The sequence below is a fragment of the Sinohyriopsis cumingii genome, chromosome 15 (genome assembly GCF_028554795.1).
Source record: "Sinohyriopsis cumingii isolate HCF-2022 chromosome 15, ASM2855479v2, whole genome shotgun sequence".
Lineage (NCBI taxonomy): Eukaryota > Metazoa > Mollusca > Bivalvia > Unionida > Unionidae > Sinohyriopsis > Sinohyriopsis cumingii.
In genome coordinates, this window is record NC_142975.1 from 61858345 (window position 1) to 61873401 (window position 15057).

Below are 15057 nucleotides of genomic sequence, written 5' to 3' on the forward strand. Positions count from 1 at the left end.
AATTGTTGTATTATCTCACATCACCAAGTTGTTGGACGGTTTTGATTATAAACACAATTTAAGAATATTTATGATGATATCTGGTCTCTGATTAGCTGCCCTTGATGCAACTCCATTGGCCGATTTTCGATGGGTGTTTGAACAGTTTCGATAAATAAGAAATATCTTCAGAATATTACACATGTTCTCCTAGCTGTGGGATCTGCACCTATGAATGAAGTGGTCTTACATCCAAAATGACCAGCATTTTATCTTTCAACAGAAGTTATTTCTCATTCGATATCAAAATAACTTGAAACAGTAGGCCTATTTTGGAACTTATGTCGAATATTATTTGCACCTCTCGTGCCTTTGGGATAATTTTGGTTGATTTACTCTCCGATAAACCAACTAAAGTATTTGCTAACAGTTAATATATTGGCTCAGCGTCTGACAGTGTTGTGTCTTACTTAACGCATCAACACAAGGTTTCTATCGACCATGTATACAAGCCTTTGAAGGGTTTAGCAGCTAAAATACATGTCCAATTTGGAAGTGAGTCACGGTTTTATTGCATTTATTTCACTGTACACTTACAATTTGCGATCGACATTGGGTTTCGCCTTTCAGAGTAGAGTGGCTTCAGTTTACTTAAGAAAAAAAATGATGTTATTAAAGTAGGAAACTTCGGGACCATGTGCAAAATTTCCATCTTGAAAGCATTTCGGTATTCCGACTATTTAGTTTTGAGGAGCTTCATTGTATGTATGTATGTATGTATGTATGTATGTATGTATGTATGTATGTATGTATGTATGTATGCATGTATGTATGTCTCACTCTCTTCATATATATATATATATATATATATATATATATATATATATATATATATATATATATATATATATATATATATATATATATATATATATATATATATATCCTGTGCTTACAATTACTCTTTGGCTAATCCAGTAACCAACATGCTGGTTGAGCGCAGTTTTCAGCGCACAAAATCGAATTAAATGAAAGAAGTCGTCTGGAGGAAGATACAGCTACAGGAATAATACTGTTCGTAACAGAAACACCTGATATTGCCAATTTCCATTTCGATTATTACTTAATTGAGCTTGCATGTGTCAGGGCTGACTCAAAATCATTGATCATCGGACTTGAAAATCCTCACTAATTGTGACATAAGTGACAATATCAGACTGTATACTTTCTGCTTTGTTCAGACATAAATGAATGAAAACATGAGATATTTTGTCACTGAAATTATGTCCTCTGATAACCACTTGGACCCTTCTTCAAAACAAACTAATCGCATAGTTAAGATGAAACGGGTTGTTTGCAATTTTGCAGCTTTCTTTATCAGATGACTATACAGTCATTTGATATGTAAGACATGCTAAAGTAAAAGACTTTCACTCAAGCTAAGCCACTAAAACTAAACTCTGTGTGCCATGCTTGTAAACACCTGCAGATATTTGCTTTATATGTGAACTCTTAATTACAATTGTTGCTCTGCTAGACAGTAAGGACAATGAAATGGAATTATACCACTACGGTAGTGTTGAAACAGGACTCCGATTATCAACAAAGCTCACATAAAGGTTGAAAACTCTTTAATTTACTCTGCTTTTTCTCAAGTACTGTTTACAACATTATTTTCTCTTCGTTTTTACAACTAGTGCAACACGTTAGATTAGATTCGTTGAATGGGAATGTACCAGTAAAATGTTTCTGTTCAGCTTAGAACAAATGAATTGTTTTTGAGTTCCACGATTCGCTGACAGTGAATTTGCACATATAATGACTACCTATGCTACCGTAGAAACTGATGACGTCATGTATGCATTAGAATGTTAGAATAACGAAGACCTGAATCCAAAAAGAACTCTGCCATTTGGATAACCGCCTGTGACTGTGGATCATGACTGGTCAAATAGATATAGACGGAAAAGAATAAATAGCAAACGTATATAACGGAATTAGACGTGTTGACGTACATAAAATTGCTACAAGTAAGTTGATATGATATACATGGAGGGGCGAGGATGGGGGAGGGCGGAGTCATTATTGACGGATTAAAACTTAGTAAGGAGGAATATTGGAGAGTAAGTGTGGAATAATAGAATATCGTTTTAATATTTTTCACCGCTTCGACCTTTCATTTTGTGCTTTACCGTATCTTATCCCACTGTTTAATATCACTATTAATGCTAAATGAGCCAGCAGTGTGCATTTATTATAATGTGCTATTATTCTGGTCCCTTTCACTTCTTGTACATACTTCACCGTCGTTCCTTCTACAGTTTAAGGGTAAAGAGTGATTTGTATTTAATTAAATCGTTTAAGGTAGTTAGAATCTCATAATATTATTGCAAATGGAAAATGATATTATGACCGCAAGATCTATAGTCTGTAGCTGTAATAGAAACATAATTTATATTTAAAATTAATAAGGGTCTTGTCAATATAGATTTGTGTACTTATCAGTTATATCTGTAAGTTGAAATACATGTAAATTTATGTGCTGTGGTTTCAGTACCATGGACAAGGTGCTCCATACAAGGTATACTTTGTACATCAATCAAAACATTGAAACTAAGTACTGAAAAATGGGAAATTAACTTTATAACTTGCATCCCTTCGAAAAAGTTGGGGATTATGTCTTTCTGCATGTCGGTCAAACCATCGATTATCCTGTCCATTAGCAACGTGGTTTATCTCCTGCACCTTTGTAGATAGAGACTTCAGACTTTGAGATATGACTCAAAGTAGTACGTGGACAGTACTTTCAAAAGTTTATACGATGTTTAAGAGTGTGATCAATGATGGGGATGGTTTCCTTTTTCTTCAAATCTCAATCTGTTAATAACCGTAGGTAGAGTTCTGAATTTGTGTTTGTGTTATTGTCAACGCTAAGGCTTGAACATATTAAAATGTTTTTGGATTACATCCTCTGATCTTGTCCCAGGGATGTGTCCTCTCGGGATACTGCAGCGGGTCATAAATTGGAAATTGTTGAGATCCGAAACGTGGGGAATAGTACTTGCTGCTCGGTCATAACTTTGAAACTGTTTATGTACCAAACACAGCACCATATATAGGCGGACGAAATTAGAAATATATCCAATACCCAATACAGACCCTGTGTTATGTCCCTTTGGTTGTTCCTATCTCATCACTTGAAACTGTTTAAATCCCTAACCTACAACCGTGTATACATGTTATGGGTAAGCAAAAACAAAACATGTCCTGGGTCATTGTTTTGGCGTTTAAAACATACTTGTCACTCATAACGTGAACACTGTCAAGATTCTTACTTTATAACCATATATACTGTAAATGGATATGGAAAGGTGAATAAACATTGGCAGTATTGCAACGTGTGCTACAGGGTCAGCGTATGTGATATGTGACATAATTTGGACGTGTTGGGTTATGCAGTAATGAACCATAGTCTAATTCTATTTTTTCGCTATTTAAGCTTCAAACGATATGCTTCATCATGCTTTCGATTGCACTGAATTTGATGCTTATCCAAGCAATTATCCTAGATGTAACCTACAAGTATCACGAACCACGTGCTTTGTCGTATAAATGTGGAATCAGTATGCACAGAGACTTTTGTGGTTTTGTACAAAATCTTCCAAACAGTATTCTGCCAGCAATTTTACCGGCATATTGTTTGGATGATATATTGTGCATTTACATATCCGAAATAGACTTGCTTTTACGTCCTTTGTTCAAGTTCAGAGATACATATCAATGCTACAGTTACGTTTAGTCTGATGGCTATTGCTCTAAAATTGATAAAAATAATGGCATCTAAACTAGTAAAGATTTTACTGCACTGTCAATTCTCCTCCTTGCAAATTGAATTAGTCTTAAGATTCTAGCGTGTTGGTACGGTTGTTTTGGTAATTGTTCTGGTATTCATTGGGGTGACCTATATTCTCCATGTTCCATTTATTAAGTTAATAATTATCATATAACTTGTTGGTAAACGATTACAAAAGTACCTATGTTTTGTAAAAACTAGTCACTTTTTTCTTTGCATTTGGATCATTTCATTGTATTTATTTATTCGACCTGTTAAAGTTACATACAAAATAATGATAACACAAATTTAAATTTATTTCAAAGCTACATGTATGCAAACTTCGTAATATATTGGTCTTTATATGCCATTATTTTGTAAATTTAAATTAGAGGTGGAGAAGACAAAATCGAAGATCTAGCCTCGCCAAAAGCGAAAGGTGCTTGTAGAATACAACATGGTAGACAAAATGACAAGCGTTTGCAAGAATACAAGAAATATAAAGCAGACAAATTGAAGATGGAAACGATCAAACAAGATAAGGCTTATGAAGAGAAAAGTACATGGATGGTGGAGAATTATAGTTAGCATTGTGGTGTATGCTATGATAAGAGGTTTTGACTATTTGAAACTAGCTACACCACATTGTACACAACGTGTGAAAAAGCAACATTCCTTACCAGAAATGTAGCAACCCTATAATAAGTGTTTGCGTCCGACGTTACAGGACCGAGTTCGCGCCCTCTTTATCCCATTTCTTAAATTTGTTTACCCGGGACGTGCAAACACGGATATGGCCCGCACTCACGTACAAACACGGATCCGCGCTAGATCGTTTACTCTATTTTTATGCATGCAAACCAATTGCCTGTTTCGGTTCTGCCTCGAACGCTCTATGTTCCCGTTTCCGTATCTGTGCAACAAGTGGTCCTAAGTTTTCCGTTTCAACCAACACCGTGTTGAACTAGGTCGCGGTAGTAATTTCACTTTCGACGGAACTCACTTTTTGATTGAATCGGAATAAAAGTATTTTACTAGCACTGGCCGTGTTCTGGTTACAATTGATATAGCGCCGACGACAACTCCGAGCGAGGTGCCTATGATAGTCGCCATCGTCGCAATTCCTACCATGCCTAGGCCAACGGTTGTTGCCGTGTTGAGTCCACAGGTTGTACGTCGATGCTTAGCTCGTACTATAACATAATGACGATTTCAAAGGTGAAATTTAAAATGTCCGCCTTTCGAGTATACGTTCATACTAAAGAATTACAACTAACCATATACTACATTTCGAACGTTTCCCTTGATGATTCGCGTGCATCCATTTTAAACATATGTACAATCTATAATGTCATCAGCAACGTCAACTCATTAAATTTGGTAAAAGTTTTCATGGCTCTAAAATCTCAAGATCACACCAAAGGAGGAAAATAATAAGTTGACACGTTTAGTGTCATTGCTCCCTGGCCTTCTGTGCAGTAAGAATGGAAGAAAATTTGCTTTTCAACCCATACGACAAAAAAGCATGCGTGTCGCTCGTCAATGTTTATATTTTATGTGATCGGATTGATAAAAAAGAAGAAAGAGTACAAAGAAAATATGGCTGCATTTGTAGAGTTACCTTTCTTAATGGCAGTGTGTTGTCGTTTAGCATTATATGGGTTATGGTACCAATTTAAACATGTATAATGCCCCCGTCAGCCGTAAGTAAGACTATTTCAAATCTCAATTAGGCCGGCATGTTCAGTATGGGAATCCATCCCCGGTAAATTGTTTTAACATGTTTGATCCTTTTAATAATTTTCTCGAACGGGGTTTCATAGCACATTTCAGTACGTCGCTCTCACAATTTAGATGGGAACAATACCCAAGAAATGTGAATGCTAATGTTTTGATTTGGTGCTAGTAAAATATTATGACTTATATTCGTATGCTGATTTGTATGTATTATTTTCATAGTGAATGGTACACAGATTGTATGTCCGACTTGTCACAAATCCTCAAATTAATCTGTTGAAAATCAGATGGGTCAAGATTCTTTATTTTATTTTTAAAACATGCATAGACGCTGAATTGTGATAATTGTTTAAGATATAGGTTTAAATACCCTTTAATGCGGTGAGATGGGTGGATGACATATATGATTGAAACTATGAAAATACCCTTCTGTACGTCTTTAACTAGTGAAATTTTCTGTAAAAGTAATATTGTTGCAAACGTTTGAAATATATATTCTTCGTGATATCGTTCATTATGTGCTAAACACCATCATCAATGTGAGATGGTATTACTACCAGTCGACAATATAAGATGTACGTGCCAGTGTATAATCCGATGAATATAACCACAGTATCACATTAAATTTCCTGATAGCTATCCAGTCAACAATCTGATAGTTTTAACATTTGCCGTGAAATTTATAGATATTGCTTCCACAAGAACTGAGGTAGAAGTTCAGTGAAATTTAATAGTTAGATTACTGAGCGAAAAATTATTCAAAACATAAAAAGAATAACCACCCATAAAGTCTTTACGTTTTGAAGTTGGTCACTGAACATAGTCACAAATCCAAATATATAGTCTTTGATTTAACTTCAAATGTATTTCTTTTTTGTGTTAAAGTGGTTATTAAAAACACTGAATGTCACCTAATTTCTAGAATCCATGGTATGCTGCGACAAGAAAATATGTGCTTATAATCTTGTATCTACTCTTCAGTTTCCAAAATATTGATTTTTTTAGTGTAGCACATTTTCCATTGGATATATATATATATATATATATATATATATATATATATATATATATATATATATATATATATATAGAGAGAGAGAGAGAGAGAGAGAGAGAGAGACAGAGACAGAGAGACAGACAGAGACAGAGAGACATAGAGAGGAGAGATGGTAAATGAATGATCATATATATATATATATATATATATATATATATATATATATATATATATATATATATATATATATAATCTAAGTGCATAGACACGACAAACGCGCAAATATACCAAATATGCATGTTACTTATGTAACCTGGCATATATCGTTCTTTAACGTGAAACTATTCTAATCCACTCATTATATGCTTCTCGAGTTTCGAATCGATTATATATATATATATATATATATATATATATATATATATATATATATATATATATATATATATACATATATACATATATATATATATATATACATATCTATATATATATATATATATAATCTTCTTCCTTTAAGTATATGGAAATTTTTTCATTGGGTTATCTTGTTGATAGAAACAATTGAAATTACTATGGGTATAAAAAAAGTAAAACCAATACGTGCATAAAATAAACATGCTCTTTTATCTTTTTATGATATCAATCATTTTCAAAAACATTTAAATCACCGACTTGTTCAGATGGAAGCGTTGTGATAAATTTAACCGCAAGCAACGCATTCATTTGCACATGAGCCCCACCAGCCCGAATTACAGCAGAATGTTTTACATTCTCTTGCTGCCACCTGCAACGTCATTTCTCTTCTTTGAACATCATCTATGTAAATGAAAGGAAAAGAAAAACATATATTAAGTTTGATTTCTATGGCGTCATTGGATACATTCTTTACCTCAAAATGTATTGGAGAGTATGTGATGAATTTACGTTCGTTTGCATCTCGTCTGTAGAGGTAAACATAGTACATTATAAGCAAGGTTTGGCTATTTACAAACTATTCATAAGTGTTTAATTTGCATACATATTGTAGAAATAAGCATCTCTATACGAAGAATATGGTAATCTAACCTTGATTCATGGGTTCCATCATGCTCAACGACACATCTTGGCAGAGAGGGATTCCAATTGCCGCTTTCAGAAACGTTTTGTCTTTGATCTTTCCCGTTATTTGATACAGATGCGCTACCTTCAATATGAAACAAACAAGGCTGAATGATATGGATAAAAGTAATAGAGACACAATCTGACACTTGTATGAGAAAATATTATGAGAAAACGTATGCATGTCTAGTAATCTATATTTAACACTATTAAGTACATTTGCAAATATTCCGTTGATGATAATGCACTTGCAGTTTTGTTTTTGGAACATCCATACCATATTATTTCTAGTATACAAAAATACCTGTGAAACGCAAAAGCTACCGACAAAAATAAACGTGAGCCATCCTGCTAATTTGTACAGGGTAAAGAAAAAAGTAAATATGGAGTAAATAAATACTCAAATATTTAAGGAATTTAGGATATACATAATTACTGAATGGCGGATAGCTGGATCAATCTACAAAAGGATGGCCAGGAATACTTTCGCATAGGCAGTACATACAGCCACATTTAACAAGGAACGACAAACGTACAGACGTACATGTGTTTAATAGTATTGACAATTCTTCTGTCTATTCTTGTCAAACTGGAACGTTATGTGGATTTTGTCTGCAATCTTTGGTCCTTGCCAATTTTGTTACATCACTGAAAGACTTTCTTGCAAAACCGTGAGCTTATATTGCTGGTTCTTGAGATTAAATTGTAGCTTCATTACATAGAAGTGCTCAGTGAATTTGACAATATAATTAAGGACTGACTGTTTATTTTTAAATTCAACAAAGTATAAACCGAAAAAAACGATGTGCAATCTGTATAATCTAAAAGGCGAAGTTTGCATAACGCTTTGTTCGGTTCATACTTCGTTGAATTTTAAAAAATAAATAGTCAATCGTAATTATTAAATTCAACAGCATAAATAGTTAAATAACTCATAGTTTAATATCATTCTTTTATTTAATCCTATTTTGAATTTCATTCATAAAGCGCAATAATACAGAACAGTGAAGATATATATATATATATATATATATATATATATATATATATATATATATATATATATATCCAATCTGAGAAAAGCATTGTTTTTTTAAGCCATGCCCACTTCTCAGTTGAAGACGAGGGCACCACTTCATTTACAAAATCAAAATTCACATTTGCACGACAAAAATCATCGTCCACAAAGACTATTTCATTGTTTTCAGGGAAAACTATTATGTTCTTTATTTTTATAAATGCTTAGGACGGTAAGAAATAACCGTGAAAAACGTTATTTCGTTCTGTACCGTCATGTATTCACATCAAGATTTTAAGTAGACGAAGTTTACTTCTTCATTTAAATTGGAGTTAATTTGTATAATTAGCAAATATATCTCATTTATCTGAAAAGAGGAAAAGTAATTGATTGATGATTAAGATCTAACGTAAGAAGACTATACAGACTTCTATAATGTATCTAATACCTTATATGTAAAGTCTTTGCTGGCTCAGTTGGTTAAAGCGTTGCGCTCCTAACGTGAAGGCTGTAAATTTCGAACCACCTTTGGCCACAAAATATATTTCTCTTTACTTGTCCTTTTATTTGGCTTTATTTTATTCTATGAACAAAATTTCAAATTTCCATATTGTAACGGTATACAGATTTCATATGTATTTCATCATCAAGATATGTAAGCAGACGATGATTATTCAATCAAAGTGTATTTTACTTGTTACATTAGCAAAGATATCACGCTTATTTGAAGACAGGTTTGATATTTGGTTCATAACTAAAATATTACGTAAGAATCTGAGTTTGAGTGGTCCTATATTCTAGATATGGTTCTCATTGAGTATTACGTGCAGAAAAGTAGTACAGGTAGGCGTGACTTTAAAACAATTGGTTTCATACAGGTATGAACCAAAACATTCCAAATTGCTTTAAATCGTAGTAACCAAAGAAAAATTTAAATACTGAAATATGAATCGTTAAAAGCAAAGCAGAGAAATGCTCACTCTGTTTCCCTTGTTCTCGCACTCATATGAATACTGATTGTCGTCCATGTCATGAAGTAAGCATTGCTCAGCTTGGGTTCCTGGCTTCATCACAATCAATTCATTTCTCTGAATAATAAGGACAAAATCAAACGAAGAAAAATTAGCATTGCTAGAATATTCTGCATACATTTTCTTTTAGTATTGTCTTCCTGACAAGAATGACAATCTGAATATTAGTATTTCTGTATTTTAACATAATTTCATCTGTTTTACAGAAATACATGTTTTTAGTTTCTTCCTGAAGCTATTTTCATTTATAATATCCTTTCATTGTTAGTTTGTCATTGTAAAATGAATATACATATAAGAAACGTAACACAGAGTACACTTTATGACATAGCAAGAACCCTGAGTACAAATTATTTGACCGTTGATAACCAATACGTTTTGTAACCAGAACAAAATGGTACAGCTCAACGTTGGAAAGACAATTCAGGTTAATGTTTCTCATTTGCGTCCAGTAATATCAGCAAATGCAGATCAATTACTTACGACGAACAACGTTGCGTAACTTTTGCAAATAGTGCAAACGAAGACAGAACGTGCATCTCGATAAAAGTGGATATATAATATTATTAACTTAATTGCTGAAAGCTTGTCTTTATTACTACTTTGAACTTTATGTTTTCTTATCTAATTATCCATTACGAGTTATGAGCATGGAAACCAACAGAATACCATCAGAAAAATGGATAATAATAATAATGTACATTGCTATATATATTTCAAAAGAATGCTGAACTGTCTTATCGTGTAAGTTAACATGATAGCAACTTCGATTTACAGTGCTATGAATCGAACTTAAATATAAATAAAAATGGGCATTATAGATTTTGGCCACAAACGTTATCACAGTCTCGGTAGCGTTGCTCTTTAATCTGTCCTTTCTCATCAGACAAGTCCACTCTGGTTATTTCACCGTCCCCAATCTTTTGAACAGTTTCTCTTCTGTTTTCGTTCTCGCGGATGCCTTTTCCCGGCTAATAAAAAATTGAGAAACATTATGAAACCGCATGTGTATTCTTTACTTTTCACACTCTAAAAAACGAGAAACAAAATTACATCAAAGCCGTGGTGAGAAAGAATATTTCCAGTTAGATGTTATCTACAATATCCTACTAATTTTAAAATAGTCAGATTTTGTTAGTGAAAAGTTAGATCAGAAGGATCTATCTTTAGATATATCATCAAAGTTTTCACTGGCAAAATGTTAATGTTTTCTTGGTCGTCAGAAAAAATTGATATTCGAAGTGTTATATATTTCACACATGCTATTAAAATGACACTCAGTGTCTACTCAATTTCAATTTCATTTTCGCCAAATACAAATAAAATGGTATGCAATTTCTATTCAATTTCAATTTAATTTTCTCAAACTAAAAAAACACTCAAATGTTTTCGCAATTATAGCACTACCACAACGACCACTTTCAACTATCAATGAGTTTGCAAAGACCTTTGGCTGCTCCTGAGTTAATCATTGCTTCATATTCAAACACTGCTTCAAGTAATTTTGATTATCAAGATATTGTAAGGCTGCCATTTAACAAGTATTCCAACGAACCCTCCCCCCCCCCTTCAGATTCCACTTCATTTAACATTCTTAACTCTCTGCCTCAATAAGCCAAGAGGCGTTAACGTCCATTTATTCTAAAAAGTTCCAATTATTTGCAAAGTCGTACATGATGAAACAAAGTTTGAAACTTGATTTTGGAGCCAATACTTTACCATGCTATCAAATGGTACAAAATTCATGACGAGCAATGAAATTCACAGTACATAGTGACCCTAGAAAAATTAATTTTAATTTATTCATCATTCAGGAATTAAACGATTCACGAGTGTAACATGAAATAATTCCGTATAAAAGTTCAGTTTATTTGTTGTAAATTACAATTTGAAACATTTACTAATTTTAAACCAGAATCTACAAGCTTATATTTGATTCTTTAAAAATAATTTAAGCATTCAACTCTCTACAACGCTCTTTTATATAATACAACTTTTTTGCAATTGAACAAATTTCTTCTTTTCCTTACCACAATAAATTTTATGCACTTTAACTCTCCAGCTTTACTGTATTTTAAAAAGATCTGCCCACGATCGCAACCCTTCTGCATACCATCGACATTCATGTAAATGGTATTAACTTCGACAAAAACAGAACATTAAAAGTACGCTGTTCTAATCGAAAGACGCAATGTGCGGTATAAATTCATTTTTAAAATATTAACAACGATAGCATGCATATGTCTGAGTCATATTTAAAAGATTTGCACATTACATTATGACCCACTCAATCCTTACACACATTCGTCCAAATCATTTAGTGTCAGCTATTAATGAATAAAATATGCTGTCCTTAGTAATTGCTCTGATTTGTTTGCATTCAATTCATGTTGTTGTTTTCGTCATTTTTACTTTATTCAAAAGGAGGGAAAATATGTATCTAAAAACTACAATATGCAAATATTTGAATACATTTCAGAGGTTTTAATTCCTAAATGTTTTTTTCTGTCTTCTTGAATTATATTCATTCGAATTATCGTATATTTGTATTATTTATACCACATTTATATGTGATAACGGAGCTACTACCTGCTTATATAATTTGTCTAGATAACATGTGCACAAAAATCGACCAGAATATGACTTAAAATTTATATCATAGCGTATAATATCCTTTATATATATATATATATATATATATATATATATATATATATATATATATATATATATATAGCATTGATAATTTACTGATACATTGCTCTGTGGATAACCACGTTCATAGAGAAAATGATGATAACTAGACGGCAATTCAGCGAATGAGTTGTATACACATATACACGGATGCACGCATACAAATACAAGCATACATATAAACATCGGCATAGGCGGATGACCTCACCGGTTGCCTCGATAAAAAGGCTTAATTAGTTTTGTCGTCATGGCCAGTGTTCTGTGTATCTGTATGAAAAAAGTGAATATTCGTTAACATTGAAGTTATTAAATACAAACGTTTTCTGCCATTTCCCTCATAAGTCCCCTCTCCCTTTCAGCAGTCGAGACTTTCGCTATCAGCTGCTCAAGGGTTTCATCGAGACCGTCTACATTATCGGCTCGTGTGTCCGGTAATGCATGACTCAGCGGTATGGTAAACAGCCATATGCCCAGCAAGAAATAGACCTTTGACATCATCTATGTAGATTAAATAAAGTGCTTGAAGTCGATGCAAATGGCTTAGTGTAATTCTCTATAACGCTAAAAAGCTTTAGTGCTTTGAATAATTTAATTTAGGTTTTGCCTGCGCTCAAAGCAGATTTGAACAAGGAACCGACAGAATATCTAGTTCAATTTAGCTTACACAATACCATATTCAAAGCACTTCTTAAAGCTTCACGAATTTCAGGCATGTTGTAATAAGATTCATTTGACCGGTTTTTATCAAACTGGATTCATTGTTGTCTTTATTTGCTTAGATCAAATGTGGTAAATTATATAATTTAATATATCAGTGTTACCCTCTCATCAACCAGGAGAAACCAGTATAATAATGGATACTTAGAAATTACTTTTAATGTTAAATCAAACCAGATTAAAGATTATTTGATCGCTATGACCTAAAAAAAGTGATGAAAGTCTAGAAATGATGAATAGTCGCTAAATGGTTTTATCTACAAAATAAATGGCTTTCAGAATATATTAAACAAAGCGTCATTTACTTTTTCTCCAACTTGTTGAACTGTCAAAATACTATCAGACGTATTTTACAACGAATAATCATACCTTCGAAATTTCTTACCCCTGATCAAGAATTGTCACTGCCTCTATTTGTTTTGAAGGATTCGACAAACTTCTGAATTTTCACATTTTTGTATTCTCCATATATACTGCAGTTTATTTCCTGTTAGGTAACTCGAGTCTAATGAAATTTCGGCAAAGGAAATTGTTATTGACCAGTAGATTACCGAATTTCTGGCATTCTTTGTTTTGAAGCAGTCTTAAAATAAATATTACATAAAGACGTTTACAGTAAGAAAACTGATAAGGAGACTAATCTACCAGTGAACATGTCTTGATTGTATCTATATCTGATAGGATTCATCAATGAACTAAACAAAATATCTTCGATCGGTATGCCATGGGGAAAACTGTCGTTGCCAAATATTTCCCAGCCGTTGAATACAAATAAATTTCCGCATATCTTACATATTGTTTAGCATATTCTCCAATAGTATGAGACGAAAAATAACAAAAGTTATATGTTCAGATAAATAGACTGCTGAAATCTACATTTATTAATGTAGGCTATATTTAACAATATGTTTTTGCAGATACTTTAAAAATATACCGGTGTCTCCTACCGTTCCCACTGGAGACAACGAATATCATGAACATCCTCAAATGATACATAACTTTACCCTATCAATATAGAAACGTTGCATACATAACGGTACAATTTAGAAATATTATTATATCAATTTAAGCTGAATTTAATTTTCTTGTCGTTTGTCCGAACTGATTTTATGAGGTCTAAGACATATAAACCACTCTGTAAACCACTCGACGTGCTTATTATATATGATTCCACATCTGTTCACATCCTGTCTGAACTTGCAAATTTTAAGTAAACTGCAGAATTACTCAGATACATTAATACAGTTGAATATCTTAGAAATCTGTGAAGCGGGAAGGGAATAGAGTGACAGCTTACCGATTAAAGAACTAACTGGTATAGTGCCTTGTGTGGTACGGCATCTGTAGTATAGACGTAATCTGACCTGGACATAGGTAATCTTGCTAACACACACACACACACATACATCAACATGAGTGTAGGTCTTTAATATAAAAATCAAAACCAAGAGACAAGTTTTTCTTCCTGATATATTTTCTGGTACAAATTTACAATCCAATTTCACAACACATCCCTTATAAAAGTTAATTTACTTATTTCTCGCTCTCTCCTTTCTTTAATTTATTAACTGTCACAGGTTTTTCATCTTCAACCTCACTTTTTTCTCGTCTAATTTTCTTCTCTTCTCTTTTTCTCCGTTTGGGTTCTTACTTTTCGGAGGGTACCTCTTCTTCCTGTTCTGAACCCATCTCTACCATCTGCTCCTGTTGTTTCTTAGGGCAGTCTGAAGACCAATATCCTTTCTCTTGACAATGATAACATGTATCTTCAACTTTGTCTAATTTGATGTTTGTCTTGCTTTGACGTGGTGGGCATTCTGAAGACCAATGAGATTTCGTCTGATAGATATTGCAAGTATCTTGACTTTTATCTCAAAAGGAGGGGGAATAGTCCGTCGGCATCTCTAAAGAAAACCTTCTTATGACACCTCGCAAAGCTCTGATCAGAAGT

General features: G+C 33.1%; 1 protein-coding gene across 2 annotated transcripts; it reads right to left on the reverse strand.

Moving 5' to 3' along the window:
- Positions 1–7153: 7153 nt before the first annotated feature.
- On the reverse strand, positions 7154–13564 carry LOC149781924 (uncharacterized). 2 transcript variants are annotated; one of them, XM_089936126.1, is made up of 6 exons: positions 13492–13564; positions 12708–12887; positions 10532–10666; positions 9645–9752; positions 7614–7731; positions 7154–7364 (listed from the first exon to the last, which is right to left on the reverse strand). In XM_089936126.1, the coding sequence occupies exons 2-6, from the start codon at positions 12885–12887 to the stop codon at positions 7249–7251; spliced, it is 657 nt and encodes a 218-aa protein (XP_089792252.1). In that variant the 5' UTR covers positions 13492–13564; the 3' UTR covers positions 7154–7248. The 2 variants fall into 2 exon arrangements, with proteins under 2 accessions (XP_089792252.1, XP_089792250.1); XM_089936124.1 differs by having other exon boundaries at positions 13476–13564.
- Between the last annotated feature and the right edge of the window lie 1493 nt (positions 13565–15057).